This window comes from Epargyreus clarus, unplaced genomic scaffold, assembly GCF_041222505.1.
Source record: "Epargyreus clarus isolate Ecla_fem2 unplaced genomic scaffold, WU_Ecla_fem_2.2 ptg000033l, whole genome shotgun sequence".
NCBI classification, from domain to species: Eukaryota; Metazoa; Arthropoda; class Insecta; order Lepidoptera; family Hesperiidae; genus Epargyreus; species Epargyreus clarus.
Genome location: NW_027332238.1, coordinates 1599662 through 1621883, shown reverse-complemented (window position 1 = coordinate 1621883; position 22222 = coordinate 1599662). Strand labels below are relative to the sequence as shown.

Sequence of the window (22222 nt, the reverse complement as noted above, 5' to 3'; positions counted from 1 at the left end):
TAAAGTTAGCACTGTATACTATAAGGAGTTGTCTATACTTATCTATATTAATATTATAAAGAGGAAAACTTTGTTTGATTGTAATGAATAGGCTCAAAAACTACTGGACCGATTTTAAAAATTCTTTCACCATTCGAAAGCTACATTATCCACGAGTAACATAGGCTATATTTTATATGAAATATATTTGATAAATAGATTTTAAGGCAGTACAAACTTTGCCGTGTCAGCTAGTATATTATAAGGAGGCTGATTTCTCCCTAGATATATAAAATTTCCTTTTCTAACTACGGAACACTGAAGAAATAAAATTAAACAATGTTAAATTATAATTATTTTTATTGTTAAGTTCATCAAATCAACTTCTCTAAAATATCGGCAATCCTGTAAAAATACATTCAATATTAAAATTATACATTCATACCCATAGTAGACCAGTAATACGTAATAGAATCTATAATAATACAATATTCGTAAAGCAATACACTAAAATTCTAGTATATATCTATGAAACTGCAAAAGATAGAACCCTGTGACAGAAGGACAGACAGCTGAGGTTCAGTAAGAGTATTTTACTCATTGCATCATCATTGCATACGAACCGTAAAACGAGTTCTGATAATATACAATGTAAATAAAATCATTTGATTTTGATTCCATCAGACTAATTTGATTTAAATTTAATTTTCGCTAATCAAAATGTACTTTTACAAATAAATGTTACCTATTTAGTACAGCATTTTTTCCTTCTGCGATGCAATTTCTTCTCTTTTCAATCATATTGCGTTCTCTTTTTAATTTTAAGATTTCTTCTTGATATTTCGATAGCTTTAAACTTAAATTATCTGTAATAATATGAAATATAATTTGAATAAAGCGAAGCCCCTTCCGAATTAAGTCGCTAGAGAAAGTGTGTATCTATTTACCCGCGCAAGTATTACAATTTCAATTCAAAAAAATATCACAAATTGATTGGTTCAAAATTATACGAAAAAAAAACAACGTAAATCGTAACGCCACACGACTGGATGCTTCCCAAATCGTCATAAATTCAACCGTGTGGACAGAACGTTTGACTTAGTTTGTGTAGGTTTGCAAGTCAAATTAGTAGAGATTTGGAGTTCGCGCCAAACGCCAAGCGAACACGGCAACGATTTTTTTTTCTGCAAAACTTACAACATTTACTTGACATCTATAAGGTGTCGATTCAATTTGTAATTTAGAAAAGAAAACCTCATATTTTTTCTTAAATACCCCAGAAGAAATAAAATTTAGAACATATATAATATAAGTTAATGCATTATCGTATTGAATAATTTTAAAATTAATTGTAGGTACATTACCTTCTTTCAAGATGATTCGCCTCCGCTTTTTACATCTAGGTGGCTCTGATTCACAGACGGGTACCGGCAAGGGATTTATGGGTACAGACTGTACAGGTATCAAATTCGGTTGCAGAGTACTTGACAAGGGTGAGGGGCTTCCATTTATCAGTATGACCTTAAAAATAAGTTTTTTTGTAGTTAATATAATCGCTGATGGAAATCAGTCACCGTCGCCTATGGACATTTGCAACACCAGAGGAGTCGCCAATGCATCGCCGGCTTTGAAGGAGAGCTTTTGGCGCCTTTTTTGAAGAGCCCCATGAACGTTATAGCGCTACGGGAATATCTCAGGAGGAAGTCATTACCACGTCTGCAAGAACGTCCATGCAAATACGGACGTTTGAAAGTTATGTCATCCATTTACACTAAACCATAATTAATTAATAGAGACCGACCGAAAATTTTAGCCAAAAATTAGCCGTAACTTTGGGCACGACAGAAATATCGTTCATAAAACATTCGGTTTTTAGTTTTTATTTAATTAAAAAAAATGTGAGCCATCACGGGACGCCTGGCAGATGTGATTTTTGTAAAAGTAATATGCAGAAAAGAACATATTGTGATAGGAACTAAATATGTCATAATGATAAAATAAAATATTACGATTTTTTTCCAGATAACGATGACTATTTATTGAATAAACATTTATTTTCATTAAATACAAAAATTTACGAATTTATTGATGGCTTAACGCCAGATCGAGTGGGAGAGAATCGCACAGTCGATTGCGCATGGCGACGCATCGCCACACCGTACACACTACTGCATATAGACTGTATATATATACCATCGTATAGCGTGGCGGCGCGTCGCCACACCGTACACACTACTGCATATAGACTGTATATATATATACCATCGTATAGCGTGGCGGCGCGTCGCCACACCGTAAACACTACTGCATATAGACTGTATATATGTACCATCGTATAGCGTGGCGGCGCGTCGCCACACCGTACACACTACTGCATATAGACTGTATATATACCCTCGTATAGCGTGGCGGCGCGTCGCCACACCGTACACACTACTGCATATAGACTGTATATATATACCATCGTATAGCGTGGCGGCGCGTCGCCACACCGTACACACTACTGCATATAGACTGTATATATACCCTCGTATAGCGTGGCGGCGCGTCGCCACACCGTACACACTACTGCATATAGACTGTATATATATACCATCGTATAGCGTGGCGGCGCGTCGCCACACCGTACACACTACTGCATATAGACTGTATATATATATAATGTGTTTGTTGGGAATAATGGCTAAATAATAACCTCGTGTTGTTCTGTAAAAACAAAGTTTTATTTTAGCACAAACGTAATAATTACACTTATTTACCAGTAACAAATTTATATCTTACCTGTAAAAACAAAGAAACGACGATTAAAGTGTATTATTTGAATTCCAAATTCCCTTTTTAAACGTTCTTTAATCTCCAATACTGTGTCACAAATTTTCCGTGTTCTTTGTTTTTTGACAGATCTTAAAATCCTTTTCTTTAGCATAACTACCACAGATAATAATCGTATTGCGCTATCTATTTCAACATAGGTTATATAACATAGATTTTTACTAAATAATCTAGAACGATAAAATAAAGGAAATATATTTTCTTTACATCTCCCCCCTCAAGAAAAAAATGTTAAAAATCTTTTGACAATATACATTAAGTATAATTTAAGTAAACTAATATGAAAGTAAAGAAACTAAAAGATACATATTAGGAGATCAATATTTAAAAAAAAAAATGTAACATTACATTTTTTTTTTTTTTATATATTAAGACAATCATAACTTAAATTTGGTACATAATATTTGACTTAGCCTAATAATAAAGTGGTTATAGTAAGTTAAACTTGAGTCTTCAATAGCTCAATACCTTAGTAGTAAGTATAAAACACATTTTTATTTAGGTACTGGAATGAGTTTAGTGATATGATAGAGATTAGATTCTGATTTCTTATGACCTGTATCTATGTTAAAAATAGAATTTGAAATTTTTTTAATAATTTTATAAGGACCAATCTTTAGTTCATCTAGTTTATGTCTATTCAATTTGTTACCGTTTTCTACATAAACCATATCCCCTATATTGAAATCAAAGTGAGTTCTATTCTTATCAAATTTTTGTTTATTGTAATTATGCGATTTTAATGAATTTTCAAGTGCTATTTGTTTATCTTTTATCCAATCAGCTTCTGTTTTATTTACTTTTAACTCATTTGGTAAAAAAGAAACATCTGTACCATCTAATAAGTATTTTGGTGCAAAACCTGTAACTGTGTGTTCAGTATTATTGTATTTATCTACACATTCATGGGCAATGGTTGTCCATGCTTTTTTATTATTATTTTTTTCATTTAATTTACATCTTATTCTGTTAACAAGTGTTTGGTTAAGCCGTTCGTTTAATCCGTTAGAGAATGGGGCATTTACAGCAGTAAAAATAATTGGAATTGATTTTTTATTTAAAAATGATTTAAATTCTTTTGAGTTTATTCCTGGGTACTGATCGGTGAGAACCATCCCAATAGTATCCGATTCTGTTACCTTATTGATTAGTTTTATAAAATCGTTTGCATTTTGTGTTTTTGAAGTAACAATGTAAGCATATCGGGTAAAGTGGTCTACAAGGAGGTGTAGGTACCTTTTTGTTGATCGTGAGCCCCCAAAACCTCCAATTGTATCTATCGAGACAATTTCTAGAGGTTTTGTGGCTGGACCTAATTGTGACATTAGACCATATTTATTTTTCCCTCTGCTTTTATTTTTAATACATATTTCACAGCTTTTACAATGATTTTTTATATTTGCAGTTAAATTTTTTGCTGTATATAATTTACTAATTTTATTTTGCATTTGTTTTACACCTAAGTGATACATGTTCTCATGTAAATATTTAATGAGCTTTTTACTATAATCTTCTGATAAAATAATTTTTTCTTGTTTTTTTATATTCTTAAAGTATATTTTATGTTTTAGTATCAAATTTAATTTATTATTTTGTAACTCTAAATTGTGTTCTTGATCTGTAATAATATCACTTAATTTTACCATGTTTACAATTTTCAATTGTTCATCTGTATCATCATTCGCCTCTAAAACTGGGTTCCTACTCAAACAGTCCGCTTCAGTGTTTTGTTTACCCGGTGCATATTTTATTACAAAATTATATTGTGATAAATAATAGGTTAAAGCTCCTAATTCATCATCTGTTCTAGATTTAATGTTCAAGTTTTCTAGTGGTTTATGGTCAGAGTATATAGTAAATGTTTTACCTATAAGCCAATATTGCCAAAATCTTATAGCTTCCTTTACAGCTAGGCATTCTAAATAAATTGCTGGTTTCTTTTTTTGAGCTTGGTTTAATTTTTTTGAGAAATATGCTACTGGTTTATCTATTCCATTTGGTTGTGTTTGTTTTAACACTGCTCCAATACCTTCTATAGATGCGTCTGTATAAATCTTAATGGGCAAATTATGATCAAAAATTTCTAATATTGGTTGTGAGCATAATAATTTTTTTATAATTTCAAAGGATTTTTGACAATCGGGAGACCATATAAATTTAGTATTTTTTCGGAGTAAATTGTGAAGAGGTTCTAAAGTTATTGCATTTGCTGGCAAATATTCATGATAAAAGTTAACTTTCCCAAGAAATTGTCTAACGTTTTTCTGATTTTTTGGTATTGGGAAATCTTTGATTGAGATTAAATTGTCTCTCACGGGACGTACTGTATTATTATGTATTATATGACCAAGATATTTAACAAAATTTGAAGCAAACATGCATTTTGTGAATTTTAATCTAAAACCTTCCTTTTTGATAGCTTCTAATAATTGTGATAAATGGTTTATGTGTTCAGAAAATGAGTTTGAAAATATTAGTATATCGTCTATAAAATTAACTGCAAAATCAGTAAGTTTATATTTTCTCAGAATGTTACCTAGTATCCTTTGGAAAATGGCCGGAGAAGTCTTTAGTCCAAATGGCAAACACGTCCATTGGTAGTGGCCATCCTGCGTCACAAAGGCTGTTTTCTTTCTGTCTTCAATTCTGAGTGGAATGGACCAGAAAGCAGAATTTATGTCCAGTGTAGTGAAATATGTTGAGTTTCTGGTTGTCAAACATACATCCGGCACGATGGCCAAAAATGTGGTGAATACGTCTCGAAGACCAAAAATGTTATGCATTCGGCTCCGAGACCGAAAATATTAAGATTTCCGCGGCCGTTAGAACAAATAAGGAACCGAAAGTTCCTCTCTTCGATGGACAGGATGACCGTGTCCCGAAGAAGGTTAAGTGGACTGTATATACGAAAAATAAGATGCAAAGTGCTATAGGGTCACGCACTCACCTGCTGCTGATGGGCGCAGCCTCTTGTACTAGGTATAAGGCACCTTCAACTCACCCTAAGCTCGAGCTAGCTAGTCTTACCTCGGAATGGTCTACCGGTTACCTCTACCTTCTTCCTCTTCTCACGTGGCGTCGATCTTACAGCACGTTGCACCGCGAACAATGAAGTTAACGCGAATTTAAAGGAAACGCTACGAATACGAATAGTGGCTTCTACTTCGGAGTATAACTAAAACGACAAATATGCGCGAGCGCGACCGACAACTCCGAAGCTTCTCGAACAAGTTTTATCCCGGTGGCGGCATACACCACCGCGAACGACACGACGACAACGGTACTACAACGAACTATTTCAAACTATAAATCTCTATGCTTTTAATCCTACAGATTAAAATTAATACCAACGACAGATAATTAATACGTAGAACCATAGACAAAACTGAACATACCGCCCACCTAAATACTACGTATTTACGAAAACAACAAAAATTACTTAACCTACGACAAGAAAAAGTTACGTTTAAACGTAACTAGTTATACAAAGGTAGAGGACAAACTTTAACGACTGGCCTTTTATACTCGCCAGACATTGTCCTAACACTAACTACTCTACAAACACCATCCGAGCCTGGGTGTAGAGCTGTAACCCTACCTAACTTCCATTCCAATGGATTAACTGTCTCATTTACTATCAAAACCAAAGTTCCTATTTTAATTCCTGAGCTAGTTTTGTCCCATTTAGCCTTTTGTTGTAGGGTATGTAGGTATTCACGATACCACCGTCTCCAGAAGTCTTGATGCATTTTTCGGATAAGCTTCCAGCGCTGGGTGACAGGTATAACCTGTTCGACTAGATTTTCTTCGGGAAGCATCGACAAGGGTTCTAAAGTTAAGAAATGTCCCGGCGTTAAAGCAACGAGATCATTCGCATCAGAGCTGAGAGGGGTTAAAGGTCGGGAGTTGAGCATCGCCTCTATCTGAGCCAAGACAGTATAGAACTCTTCGAAAGTCAATCTTTGTTTACCAATGACACGAGAAAGGTGAGTTTTCACAGACTTAATTCCAGCTTCAGCTAGACCGTTGAAATGAGGACTGCCAGGAGGATTAAACGAGAACTTTATTTCCCGGCCTTCCGCAGCCTGCTTCATGATAGAGCCAAGGTAGTTACTTGCACCTACAAAATTTCTTCCTTGGTCAGAAACGATGTTACTACAACGACCACGACGAGCAATGAATCTCTGCAAGGCAGCAAGGAAAGCGTCAGTAGAAAGTTCGGAAGCCAACTCTATATGAACCGCCTTGGTAGAGGTACAGACGAACACGCAAATGTACCCTTTATACGTCCTCACACCACGTCCACGACTAAGAGCAATGTCGAATGGTCCCCCGTAATCGACAGCTACACTAGAAAAAGGCTTGATTTGAGACACACGAAACGAAGGTAAATTCCCCATCAAAGGAACTGACGTAGGTTTTGGATTAACACGAAAACACCTTATACACCCAGAGACTACGGAGCGAATAGCCCGTTTGGGCGACAGAATCCAAAAATCTTGCGAAAGTAAATTTTGTAGAGTTTGAGCACCAGGATGCATAAATTTCTTATGGTACTCATCGATAATAAGAAATGTTAATCTATGATTACGAGGCAAAAGAATAGGATGTCTAACGGTAAACTCTACATTAGCGTTAGCTAACCGACCGCCCACCCTCAAAATACCCGCGTCATCAACGAAAGGAGACAATTTACGCAAGGCTTTGGGTAGCGAATTAGGCGAACCTTTACTTAGACAATCCAATTCAAACGAAAACGACTCTACTTGTGCTTGCTTTATGAGCAACTCAAAAGCTTGACGTAGCTCACAAGGCTGTAATGCACCGACAAATTTATTTTTATAATTTCTCAAATTATGAGCGAAACGAAAACAAAATGACAAAACACGCTTTACTTTCGAAAGCGACGAAAAACGATTTAACAAATCGCTAACGAGATTCACCTTTTCCGGTGACAGAAGGCTAAGAATCCTTTGTTCTTCTGCGATAGAGTCTGTGTCCTGTTCTACCAATAATGAAGAAGGCCAATCATTCTCTGGCTCTACAAGCCATGAAGGGCCCTTCCACCACATGGAACAGTCAACGAGGTCAGCTGGAAGCGTACCACGAGAACCAATATCAGCAGCATTCGAACTAGAGCTCACGTGACGCCAATGGTCAGGAGCTACTCTACTCTGAATGTGGCTGACTCTATTCGCCACAAACGTTTTCCACTTGGATGGACAAGATTTAATCCAAGCCAAAGTGACAGTAGAGTCAGACCATGCGTAAAGTTCTTGAACTGCATGAAATGGTTTTAAAGCCTCTACCACTGATTCCATTAAAGTAGATAACAAGACAGCAGCTAAAAGTTCCAATCTTGGAATCGACAATTTTCGCAAAGGCGCGACTTTCGACTTTGCGCAACAAAAATGAACGGATGTAGAGCCATCCGCCTCAACGACACGAAAGAATGTGACAGCACAATAGCCACGTTCTGAAGCGTCACAGAAGCCATGCAACTGTAACGACACGAAAGAATTTACCATACGCCGAGGAATGGTAATCGAAACTAACGACGACAATTGAGACTTAAATCGCAACCACTCGTGTGCAATGTGAGGTGGCACATTATCGTCCCATGAAACTCCCGAAGTCCAAAGAAGTTGCATAAGATATTTAGCATAAAACGTAATCGGCGCTAGAAATCCCAAAGGGTCATAAATCCGAGCAATATGGGAGAGTATGGTACGTTTGGTGCACCTAGAATCATCGGGGTTGACGACACGAAATCTAAAATCATCCGATTGCGGATGCCATAAAAGTCCCAAAATTTTTAAGGAGAGGTCTGACATCTCTTCGAAATGTTTAAATTCTTCTGAGTATAAGTCAGAAGATGGAAGATCAACGAAAAACTCACTACAATTAGATGTCCACTTTCTTAAATGGAAACCACCAGACGACAAAATTTTGGTGAGTTCCGAGCGCAATTGTAGAGCTTGCTCTACCGAGTCAGCGCCCGACACGATATCATCGACATAAATGTCTCTACTAAGAACTGTAGAAGCAGCCGGAAGTTCTTGGGTAGAGTCTTCTGCTAGTTGAGCGATCGCACGAAGAGCCTGAAACGGTGCAGATGATACGCCATAAGTGACCGTGCGAAGCCTATAGTCACGTATAGGACCGTCAGCAGATGGGCGCCACAGAATGCGTAGGTACTCGGTGTCATCTCTACAAACCAAGATTTGCCTATACATCTGTTTGACGTCACCAGTAAAAACGACAGCATGCCAACGGAACCGAATAAGTAAATCGAAAATATTAGTTTGCAGTTTAGGCCCAGCAAGTAGCGTATCATTCAAAGACAATCCATTAGCATCTCTACAACTTGCATCGAACACAGTACGAAGTGGGGTGCTAACAGAATCTGGTCGCAATACTCCGTGATGAGGGATATAATAAAACTTCCCAACGCTTGAAGTCGGGGGATCCACCTGCTCCATATGACCGGCAACCTCATACTCATTCATGAACCGAACGTAGGCATCTCTAAATTCAACATTTATATTAAGTCTTCGCTCGAGAGAGAGAAATCTTTTTAAAGCAATTTCACGGGAATGTGAGAACGATGGCTTTACTGCAGGATTCATGAATGGAAGAGGCACCACAAATCTACCATCATCGTTACGACTATAATTATTAGTGAAATAATTTTCACAGGCTTGATCCTCCTTCGAAAGGATTTTACAGACAGGAGTGCGAACCTCTTCTGTTTCCCAGAATCTTTTTAAAGTGTTATCTAATTTTATATTTGATAAATAAGAGTTATCGACGAAAAAACAATCACTCTGTTTACCATTACGACAGTTGTGTGTGTGATCTACCTCACACTCACCCATTAGAATCCAACCAAATATAGTATTTAGAGCCTTTGGTTGTCCCGGCCTCCCTCGTCTCAGACCAGGTATGAGAGATGAAGCAAATATATCCGCATTCAATAGCATGTCAATAGCCCCTGGACGAGCGAAGTCTGGATCAGCCAAAGGTAAATTCCTAATATGTGACCAACCACAAAAATCAACAAAATGTGCAGGTTGGTCACTACATATCGACGACAAAACAAAAGCTTCAAACTTAAAATCGATTTTATTTGAGTTATAGGATTTTATTTCACAACATAGTGAACCACGAGACTCAGCAACAGAAGATCCGATTCCATTTATTGATTGTTTAGTGTTTTTAATACATGACCCGAGGCGCTTTGCACATGGTACCGAAATAAAGTTGCAAGCGCTTGCACAATCCAACAACACCCTTATAGGTTGAAAGTTTCCCCAACTATCTTTTATAAGAACCTTAGCTGTAGAAAACAAGATTGTACTTTTACCACCGACAGAAGTTAAAACAATATTACTCAGTTGTGCATTATTATTAATAGAACTAACAACTTCAGTATCAGGTTGGGAATTGCTATCAGCGGATGGTGTAACCGATTTTTTAAAATGTAACAATGTGTTATGTGAACACCCACATACACCACAACTTATAGGGACTCGACAAGTTTTTACCCTATGAGTTTTCGAAAAGCAACGGATACAAAGGTTTTTATTTTTAATGAATTTAAATCGAGAATCTATATCTAAATTTAGAAAATTCTTACATGATGAAAGACTATGTTGGCCAGTACAAAAGTCACAAGTCACTCCCGACACGACAAATGAGGATTTGGACTTTTTAAAGTTTTTTTTTTTTTTTTTTTTTTTTTTATATGTTTGAGCCTAACGAAAAAGCAGACGTGCTACCTGATGGAAAGTAGTCAACGTCGCCTATGAACATTTGCAACACCAGAGGAGTCGCCAATGCATCGCCGGCTTTGAAGGAGAGCTCTTTTTGCACCTTTTTTGAAGAGCCCCATGTCATAGCGCTCTGGGAATACCTCAGGAGGAAGTTCATTCCACATCTTGCACGTTCGTGGCAAGAATGTCCGTGCAAACCGAACTGTGGAGGACCGCCACGGGTCCAGTTGGTGTGGATGGAACTTCATCCTTCAGCGAGTGGTGCGATGGAGGAATGGTGACGTAGGCATCAGGTCAAATAGTTCCTCGGAGCACTCACCATTGTAAAGCCGGTAGAACACACAGAGGGAACCTATGTCCCTCCGCAAGCTTAAAGGTTCTAACCGATCGGAGGTCCTGGGGTCGTTGACGATTCGGATAGCGCGTTTTTGCACGGAGTCAAGTGGGTTAAGTTGGTATTGGGGCGCCCCTGCCCAGAGATGGGAGCAGTACTCCATGTGAGGTCTCACTTGAGCCTTATACAACAGAAGGAGTTGCCCCGCAGTGAAGTACTGCTTCGCTCTGTTCAGGACGCCCAGCTTTCTTGATGCCAACTTGGCCTTAACGTCCAAATGACACCGGAACTGCACGTCTCACGATATGTCAACTCCCAGGATCCCCACACTTTTATCAATGGTGAGTGGAATACCTTGGAACCGTGGCGCTATGACGAATGGGGTTTTTTTAGCGGTAAACGCGCAGACTTGTGTCTTCGTGGGGTTAAACTCAACAAGGTTAAGTCGACCCCATGTCGAGACCTGCTCCAGAGAGTCTTCGATTTCAGACACAAGTCGGATTCTGCTTTCCTCCACGAGAGTCCGAGAGGTGTTTGCACGGCCTGTATACACAGCATCTCCCGTACTATCATCTGCATAGCAATGAATGCTGCCAGTTTTTTGCAACATGTCATTGATATGCAGAATGAATAGCGTGGGAGAGAGAACAGAGCCCTGGGGCACGCCAGCGTTAACATGCTTCGTGTCTGAGCAGCACCCGTCTACTACGACTTTGATTTGCCGCTCAGACAGAAAACTGGCTACCCATGTGCACAGCCTCTCGGGAAGACCGTAAGATGGAAGCTTCGCGAGAAGGGCCCTGTGCCAGACCCGGTCAAAGGCCTTTGCGATGTCTAGGCTAACTGCCAAAGCCTCACCATTACTCTCAATGGCTTGCGCCCATCGGTGTGTGAGGTACACCAAAAGATCACCAGCTGAACGGCCCTTGCGGAAACCGTATTGGTGATCGCTGATCAGCCGGTGATCCTCGAGGTACCTCAGGAGCTGGGTATTAACAACACGCTCCATAACCTTTGAGAGCAGGGAGGTGATCGCTATAGGCCTGTAATTAGCCGGGTCACTGCGGTCACCCTTTTTAGGAATCGGGTGAACGAGGGCTACCTTCCACGAAGACGGTACTTGTCCTGTGGTATAGGAGAGCGAGAATAAGCGCGTTAAGATGGGAGTCAACTCGGGAGCACATGTCTTCAGCACCACTGCGGGGATTTCATCCGGCCCACTCGACTTCTTGACATCAAGGGACAATAGAGCTCGCCTGACAGCTTTCTGCGTAAAGCGTATATTAGGCATAGAACTCTCACACCGCGGGATGGTCGGCGGTGTGGCCCCCATGTCATCGAGAGTCGAGTTTGAGGCAAAGAGAGCGCCCAGAAGATCGGCTTTTCCCTTTGCCGTATGGGCCAGAGAATCATCTGATTTCCGCAGGGGCGGTAGTGAGGAGCGACAGAAATTACCTTCAACAGCTTTGGCTAGCGACCAAAAGGCTCGACTCCCGGAGGGGTAACCAAGTAGTCGCTCGCCAATTCTGCCAACGTGCCTAGACTTCGCCTTGGCCATATGCTTCTTTGCTGATCGGGAGGTAGCGTTAAGGGCGGTTCGTAGCTCGGAGGTCTTCGGATCCTTGCATGCGTGCGCTGACGCCCAGGCTTGGTAGGCCTCTTGCTTATGACGTGATGCCTTAGCGCAAGACCCATCAAACCAGGGCTGACTCCGTCCACCGACGGACACGACAGAGTTTGGAATGAAGCATTCCATACCCTGCCGTATTACGTCGGCTACAGAGTCAGCGCACGTGCTAGGATCACCCGAGACGAAGCACAGCTGCCTCCACGGGTACGAGGCCAGGAATTCCCGGAACGCGTCCCAATCTGCTGACCTGTAGTGCCAAACTTGTCGCTTCCCCGGAGGTCGAGCCCCCGTGGGACGCGACAAGGGCACAGAAGAACTTACCAAGCAATGGTCAGAAGATCCAAGGGGAGCCTTGACCATCACTTGGTATTCCTCGGGACGGTTGGTCAGCAGAAGATCTAGCAAAGACGCAGTATGGGTCTCTATATCAGGTACCCTAGTATGACCGGGTACGACCTGGGAGAGCCCATATGCCAAGGAGAACTCATACGCAGTTCTTCCGGCAAAGTCAGTGGTTCGGGAGCCCAGCCACTCAATGTGGTGGCCATTAAAGTCACCCAGAATCACCAACTCCGCCGAAGGACACTGCTGCAGCATTCTGTCAGTCGCCCACTGGACGTGCTCGAATAATCGAGTTGTCTCTTCATCTCCGCTATAGGACCTATATAGGCACGCGTAGACGCGGGTTTGCCCCCCAATATCTACGCGCACCCACAACAGAGATAGGTCCTTGTCTTCAAGGCAGCTGAGACGGCGGCAGCAGATATCGCCCCGAACATACACACATACCCCGGCTCGACGCCTAAAGGCATGTTCTAAACTATAGCCGGGGTAATCTAAATACGAGGTGTCGCCCGAGGGCGATATCTGCGTCTCCGTCAAAAAGAGGAAAGCCGGCTTTGCCGTCTCAAGGTGGTGATGGACGGCATCCAGATTGGAATGGAGCCCCCTGATGTTGCACATGTCCACAGTAAGTGTGGAGGAGGTCGCCGCTGTGCATAACTTTTTCCTTTTTAGCTGCCGTTTCATGGTGGTTTTTGAAGAGCGTAGGAATTAGAAAGGATTTGCGGTGCTCCGTCGCCGCCTCACGGGACAAAGTGCGGGTCTCGTAGCGGCGTGTTCACAGAGGTAATGTGGGATGCTGGCGCGGGGGACGGAAGGGCCCCCGGTCCCCCCCGTGCACGACTACCCGGCTCCACTCCGGTCTCTTACTCCGGCAGGGTAATCGTGCCACGGGATTTTTCGCCGGTTGGCGGGACAGCCTCCCGGGCCAGAGGTTGACGGTGTTACCCGGGTTCGGGTCCCCAACTAACCGGCGGGCGGCCAGCGGACAACCGTTTCACCGGGTCTCCCTGGCCCCCGCGCCAATACACCACGCCCCCGGGAGCAACGACGCTTAAAGAGACCTACCGGACCCGAGAGGTACGCCGTCGGAAGCACCACAAGAGGATGGGAAGGGGGGATAAAGGGATGAACTGGCTCCCAGGCGCACTACCGAAACACGACGAGTCGTTATTAGCGGTAGACTCCGGCCTGAGGGTGGTAGCTAGCCAGGCAGATCCCACGAAGAGACCTTACCACCAAGCTAAGTTACTTGGTTTCGGTTCTTTTGATATTCCTACATTACTTAATATTGGGTTCGGAGTTACCTCACTTAATGCCCTAACTTGTTTCTCAACAAAATCCTGAACTTGAGTGAACTCTGGTATCTCATCTGAATTAAATTCTAATTGAAATGATTCTTTTGTGGCCCGATCTAATTTTGACCAAAATAAATGGAACAACATGAAGTTCTTATCTGGTAATCCAAACTTTTCCAAAACACTTAAATTCTCCACAAAAGTTCTATGAACACGCTCAAGTTCTACAGCTGATTTTGTTTTCACTGGCTCACATGACAACAACTTTTGATAATAGGAGGCCGTTATATAGCGCTTCTTATTATAATATTTATTAAGTGTTTCATATGCGTCTATATAATTTTCATCCGTGAGTGGAAAGTTCCTGATTAAATCATACGCTTTATTTTCCACACAAGTTAACAAGTAATGTAACTTTTCCACATTAGGAATATTTCTATTATGGATCAACGACTCAAATAATTGTTTAAAAGATAACCAATTTTCTAGTTTACCATCGAATGGCTTAATGTTAATTTTAGGCAGCTTAGCAAAACCCGAAACTACTTCTTGTTTAATCTGACGGTCACTATTTAAATGCCGCAGACGGGCCAAAACACTTCTAAATTTTGTATCAAATGATGCAGTTACACCAATTTCAGACTGGCGTTGGGCAGCACTTAATGAACGCAATAAATTTATTTGCGCTTTATGGAATTCATTTGAAAGTTCCCTAAGGTCCTCCTCAACGCAGCCTGTCATATCCGATCCCGCTATATACTCCAATCGCATCATACTGTAATCCCGGGCAATCCTATTAACGTCCCCATCACTTGCGCCACTTTCGTTGCTCCCAGTAGACATTGTCATTAATTGATATAAGTTTATAAACTTAACGAAATCGACAACAATAGCAAATAATTGCAATGTCACTGACAGCTGACTTCGACACAATTATACGTCAAAGTCTAATACAATTTGACAGTATTGACAATATGACCAACGACAAATAAATATGGCGCAATGCAATACTGACAACCAACGACTATTAATAAAAATAGCGCAAAGATGGCGGGACCTAAGTACAACTAACAAAGTGATGAGTTGTAAAGAATCACACCCACCCTCAACATAAAATGTTAATCGACAAAACGAAAATTACGAAATTTTATAGAAATGCAATACAAAATAGCAAATCTAATACGAAATACGACACGAAACGACAAATTTAGAAGCCACTTTACGTAAATGTTCGTTCCTTTAGCGAAATACGACACGATAAAATTAATTTCAATGTTCGTTATGTTCGGTCGACGGAAAATAGCAAAAATGGTGTTTAGGACGATGGAACAATTAAGATCCGCCGAAGTGACCAAAAATGTCAAACATACATCCGGCACGATGGCCAAAAATGTGGTGAATACGTCTCGAAGACCAAAAATGTTATGCATTCGGCTCCGAGACCGAAAATATTAAGATTTCCGCGGCCGTTAGAACAAATAAGGAACCGAATGTTCCTCTCTTCGATGGACAGGATGACCGTGTCCCGAAGAAGGTTAAGTGGACTGTATATACGAAAAATAAGATGCAAAGTGCTATAGGGTCACGCACTCACCTGCTGCTGATGGGCGCAGCCTCTTGTACTAGGTATAAGGCACCTTCAACTCACCCTAAGCTCGAGCTAGCTAGTCTTACCTCGGAATGGTCTACCGGTTACCTCTACCTTCTTCCTCTTCTCACGTGGCGTCGATCTTACAGCACGTTGCACCGCGAACAATGAAGTTAACGCGAATTTAAAGGAAACGCTACGAATACGAATAGTGGCTTCTACTTCGGAGTATAACTAAAACGACAAATATGCGCGAGCGCGACCGACAACTCCGAAGCTTCTCGAACAAGTTTTATCCCGGTGGCGGCATACACCACCGCGAACGACACGACGACAACGGTACTACAACGAACTATTTCAAACTATAAATCTCTATGCTTTTAATCCTACAGATTAAAATTAATACCAACGACAGATAATTAATACGTAGAACCATAGACAAAACTGAACACTGGTCTTAACCACTAAATCATTGATCAGTGGAAACGGTTGAGCTTGTGGTACTACAATTTTATTTAGATCTCTAAAATCTATACATAATCTTGATTTTCTGTTGTCTTCCTTTTTGAAAGCTAGTGTCACGGGCGCTGCAAATGGGCTATAGGATTCCTCAATAAGGTTTCTATCGAGTAATTTTGTTATTTGTTCCTCTATTTCTTTTCTATCTTCTTGTGAACATCTATATGGTCGCTTACAACAATATTTATCAATGAGTAGGTCAATACGTGCTTCATATTCTTTAACTGTGCCAATATCATATTTATCTTTAGCAAAAATTGATTTGTATGAATTTATCAGTTTATATATTTCTGTCTTCTGTTGAGTATTCAAGTTCCCCATATTTATTTTCAAATCCTCTTCCTGTGTATGTTCATTGAAATTTATTACATATTTGCTTTTTGTGTCTTCCTCTTTTTTATCTTTATATGTAATATTTTCGTTTTTATCTTTTCTCTGACTTATTTGTAAATGTTCGTCTTGTATTAGTTTAAATCTTTTTATGATGTCCAATCCAATTAAAAAATCATATTTAAATTGTTCTCCATCAATTATATAAACATCGGCTTCATCTTCTATATCAAATATTTTTATTTTTATAGTAGTCACACCTACTGTCTGTTTCACACCATTAATAGTTATTAGGTTATCAGTCTTTGTAACAAGATCTCTTTTTCCTGGTAGTCTTACCAACTTTGAATTAATTATTGAGATATTTGAGCCCGAGTCGTACACTCCAAATATCTTTATTTGTTTGTTTAATAGTAGACTTACTTTTATTAATGGTGTGATTATTCGTTTTTTGAGTCATTATTGTTGAGTTCAACATCAATCACTGAATGGTTTACTGTTCTACTATAGTTTTTCTTTTGATAATTATCTGTTTGTTTGAACCAACACTTTTCTTCAGGGTGGAGTCGAACACCTTTGTTTAAATTTTCACAAATCTTACATGGTTTCTTTTTGTCCTTTCCTTTAGAATCAAAACTGTTTTGTTTAGGAGTGTAGAAATTCTTTTTGTACACCACATATTCATGCTTTCCGATTTCATTATACAAGGTTGCAGTTGATTTTACAGATTCTTTATTTATTTTCTCCATTATATAACTTGGTAGTCCAATTACAATAAGATTTATCAATGTTTGTGTGTCAATGTGCTTATTAACTTCTAATAGCAGTTTTTCTTTTTTAGTGGCATATTCCAGTAATGATCCATTTTGAAATCTAAATGTAAATGCATATTTTATTTGTGACCAACCTTTATTTCCATAAGTTTCACAAAAATTATCTTTCCACAGTGACCACTCAGAGTTCACCGTTAATTTAATTAACATACTTCCATACCAATCTAGGCATTGTTTTTCTAGCAGATGTTTCAAAATCTCAATTTTCTCTTCGTTTTGTGTTATATCATATCTTCCACATTCCCTTTCAAATTCGGTGATCCATTGATTAGCATTTGAAGTTTTACTGGAAAATTTTTCTAACAAAAATCTTTCTGCGGTTTTGCTTATATTTATTTTTTCTAACACATTGGTTCTCGTGTTATTATGTGGAATCATTGTTCCTTCTGTAATTTCATCTAAGTATTGGTCACTGAATTGTACATTTTCACCAGCATCTAAATATACTTTCGCCAATTCTTTACTTAGTGGGATCCATAATGCACGTGTTTGGTGTCTTTTCTTCGTTTTATAATGTGTTTGTTGGGAATAATGGCTAAATAATAACCTCGTGTTGCTCTGTAAAAACAAAGTTTTATTTTAGCACAAACGTAATAATTACACTTATTTACCAGTAACAAATTTATATCTTACCTGTAAAAACAAAGAAACGACGATTAAAGTGTATTATTTGAATTCCAAATTCCCTTTTTAAACGTTCTTTAATCTCCAATACTGTGTCACAAATTTTCCGTGTTCTTTGTTTTTTGACAGATCTTAAAATCCTTTTCTTTAGCATAACTACCACAGATAATAATCGTATTGCGCTATCTATTTCAACATAGGTTATATAACATAGATTTTTACTAAATAATCTAGAACGATAAAATAAAGGAAATATATTTTCTTTACATATATACCATCGTATAGCGTGGCGGCGCGTCGCCACACCGTACACACTACTGCATATAGACTGTATATATGTACCATCGTATAGCCAGAAATCGGTTTTACGTGCGGCTATAGATGTTTCACATCAAAAATATAAATGAATACTTAACTAGTCTAAATGTTAAAGAGAGCGTAAATCTCTATATTCCAGAGGATTATATAAATTTTCAAAAATAATTTCTTTACACTAAAGTTTCGCTTTCGGCTGAAAACAGCTTTGATCGATCACTATTAATGAGTAGAATTACACAATTACAAACATTTTATTTGAATACATACCTTAGTTTTCCCACCTTCATTCAAACCGTAGGTACCCATCACAGATACGACTTTGTCTTCCGTCCCTGTAGGCCCTTTGAAATTACATGTTACTGGCAGCAAAACCCCATTGGTTTTTAAAACCCCCATTGGTTGGTGGCCAGTACCATTACCATGTATCTTATTTTTATAGGAAGTTTTCTTTTTAACATTGTTCCTGAGATCACGCCAAGCCTAAAATAATTGAACTTGTTAGTTTCTAATGAAATAATAGATCGTAATAATATAAGTACATAAAATATATTCTAAATATTACGCGGGCGCCTGCCGCGTATAACCTATGGCGTTTTGGAAATTTATATTGCGAAATTTTAGTTCCGATACGGTCCACGGGGGGGCTGTGAGCGAAAACGTAAATATTTTTTAAGCAAACGTAAAAACTCACACTATGATATAAACCGCGTAAAACTGCTAGTCCGCTCTGAATATAAAAATGAATCGCGTCGCCATAGCAAATTGTATGACTACACCTGCTCGCAACAACTTCAGAGTGGACTAGCAGTTTGGCGCGGACTACACTAATTTAGTAGAAATAAGTCGTTCAGCTTGCAACTGCCGTGAGTGCCCGCCTAATGTATTTTCATACAATTTTTCATTACAAATACGTCAGGATGCTGAAACTAACGGGGGTACCCCGTTAGTTTCAGCATACGTAGAGATACAAGAGCATTGCCAACTCAATCACAATCTCAATCATCCTGGAGGTGTGGGGCACTTCGATCACTAATAGGAACAGTGATAGAAGGTGGGGCAGCTAGTATATATAGCTAGCGTATGTATATTGTATTGTGTATCTATGTAGACGATTCTGCATTTCTAGAGAGTGGAGGGGCACTCGCCGCTGTTAGCAACTTTATTGATAATCAAATGAGTAAGACAACTTTGTAATCTATATGTAAAGGGTGACCGCTGTCCTACCCTCCTGCTTCCCTTTAGCAACGAGCAGTATTAGCCAGAAATACATAAAGTACTTATTTAATATTAATTAAAGAACGTGAATACATATTATATACCTGTTTCCACTTAGTGGCGCTTTTGATTGCCCCCCCCTAAAGAATTTAATTTATCAGCTAGTTTTTGCCACTGTCTCTCTAAATCTGCTCGCCCCTGTAAACTGTTTCGCAAATCCCTCGACGCCATACTTGTGTTAGCTTTCATGTAATCACTTAAATAAGTAATCTGGGCTACAGAGGCTTTAGTTCTGTTCATTTTTACTAAAAATTGAAATGGTAATAAGGTGAAATACGGCAGTAGACATATCAATTTACATGGAAAAAATATATCTACTATTCTTAACCCTATACTTGACATTGTGCATTTAAATGCACATTCAAATCAGATATTTTTTTTTAATGACTAGGGAGGCGGAAGGGCGGGCGACCTTAGTCCGCCACTGCTACATGTAGTCTCAATCTGGTATTAGTATTCATATACATTATAATACTTATAAATTAATTCATTAATTAAGTATATAAAGTAATTATTTACCTTTCATTTTCATTAATAAATAACTTCCTCCCTTAAAACGCAAAAAATATACATTAAAAGAAACTTCATTGATTGTAAAATTTAAATACAAAACAACAACTTAAAATACAAAAACCAAAATCCATGCAGCAAGTATCCAATCCGATACGCGAGATTCCGTGCCAATAACGCGTTACGGCATAACTTGCTCAAAACATTAACGACACATGAAAATTAATACATACCTTTATTTTCAAAATAAAACTTGATTTAGTAAACTATTACTTACTCTTTACTCTTTTACATTCAGTGTTTTTTTTACTTTTCTCCAAATTTGGTAGCTATAAATCTTTTATAATAACTAAAACGTAGTGATTATATTCTCTTTGATAATAACCATTAACTTGAATATTATAGCGTTTTACATACGTTTCCCCAAAACATGGTAGCTACATAGTCCTCATAGATTATACATTATACACTATAACCTAGTATTTTGACAAATCAAAACATGCAGATAACGCGATTCGCGTTCTTTTTACTGGCATATAGAATATCATTCCACGTAAATATTAAACAATAAAATCATAGATATAGGATGTCAAAGATACACAATGTCAGATTAAACGCGTTACCAAAACTTATATGTGTATGTGTGCGTAATAGTGTTGTTACCTTCATATTTTTATCGATTAACATCCAGTATTAAGTTGGCAAAGTAGCTTTTGTGTTCAAATTATTACAAAAAAATAATGAAATACTATATTTTTATAGATGATTATTTATTAATATTATAAAACATAAAACAAGTATTACGAAATATAAAAAAATAAATTAAACGATACATAACTCATAGAAATGTCTTCTTCGAAATATTTGCTACATATAACTGCCGATTTATTTGGAGTCCAGTCTGGCCGATTTATTATTTTTATCCATTTGTCGCGAACCTCGCTTGATCGACTCGGTATCCTTGAAAAGATATAGGTGATACAAAAATTATTCGAGTTATAATAACAGGGTATTTGACATAAAAAATCAGAATATGTAAATTTCGTTACTATCCGTCAACCAAGATTATGTTCTGTTTATATAGGAAAAAACGATATAAAGGATATAAAGGAATGATATTTATTTTTACAATATATTATCGACACATTATCGATACAATATGACGTCACCATATTGTCAATCCCTAGCGTGGATTAATAATTTAGTTCTCGTATATATTTTGGTAACTTTACTTCTAGCTATGAAATATATGTATTTATAGCAAGATAAATTAATATGAAATTGTATAAACTATGTATAAAACCAACTAATATGAAATTTGACGAAATATTGCTTAAAACCCTGGGATAGAAAAATCGTATTTACCTGTGAAACGTATACTTTTGTGGATTATTTTTCCTTGTAACAATACACTTAACAATACAGCAAGACACCATTGTAACCAAAAATCAGAAATACATAAATAGTAGTTTGATTTTCACTAAAACATTAAAACGTCTCGTATTCGGGGGAGCTTAAGGCCGCTTATTCGAAGAGAAATTGACACACTGTCACTTTTGTTGGCATCTTTTTCTCTCTAGTAGATTGTCTATATGAGTTGACATATGTCTGTCTCATGCTTTGTTGGTCTTTAGCGTAGCGAAAACATTCTAAGTCTATGAATAAAATAATCTAAGATAATTGCCAACATGTATTTTAAATAAACAAAACAATTATATACTTTAATGATATGAATGTAAATATTTATGAGATTTCCAGATTTCTACAGTTTTTAAACGAGGATTTGCCGTTTTTAGTTGGCGACATTGCCTCACAGACTGACAATCTGTCATAACAAATAAAAAAATAATATTTTTATTTGTAAAATAGCATAAAATGCATTGTATTTCAACTAAATTTAATTAAGTGCGCGGAAGGCGCGAAAATACTATTTAAATAGTTCGGATTGTTAATAAGGTAAGCCTTTTTTACTAACTATATGTTTCTGTAATGATATGAAGTGTCGATATATCATTTTTATTTGTTTACAAAATAA

The 22222-nt window shown here is 38.2% G+C and overlaps 1 protein-coding gene and 1 long non-coding RNA gene across 3 annotated transcripts; both read right to left on the bottom strand.

Annotated features, from left to right (window-relative positions):
* Positions 1-319: 319 nt before the first annotated feature.
* Positions 320-20537, bottom strand: LOC140755538 (uncharacterized). 2 transcript variants are annotated; one of them, XR_012103791.1, is made up of 4 exons: positions 20465-20537; positions 1344-1500; positions 725-845; positions 320-384 (listed from the first exon to the last, which is right to left on the bottom strand). It is a non-coding gene; the product is annotated as an uncharacterized LOC140755538 (long non-coding RNA). The 2 variants fall into 2 exon arrangements; XR_012103792.1 differs by lacking the exons at positions 320-384; positions 725-845; positions 1344-1500 and adding exons at positions 18709-18882; positions 19722-19922; positions 20197-20227.
* On the bottom strand, positions 16236-17958 carry LOC140755329 (uncharacterized; the record flags this gene model as incomplete). Its single annotated transcript, XM_073090523.1, has 1 exon — positions 16236-17958. A coding segment is annotated over one exon (891 nt), but the record flags the coding sequence as incomplete, so codon positions are not given.
* Positions 20538-22222: the final 1685 nt, after the last annotated feature.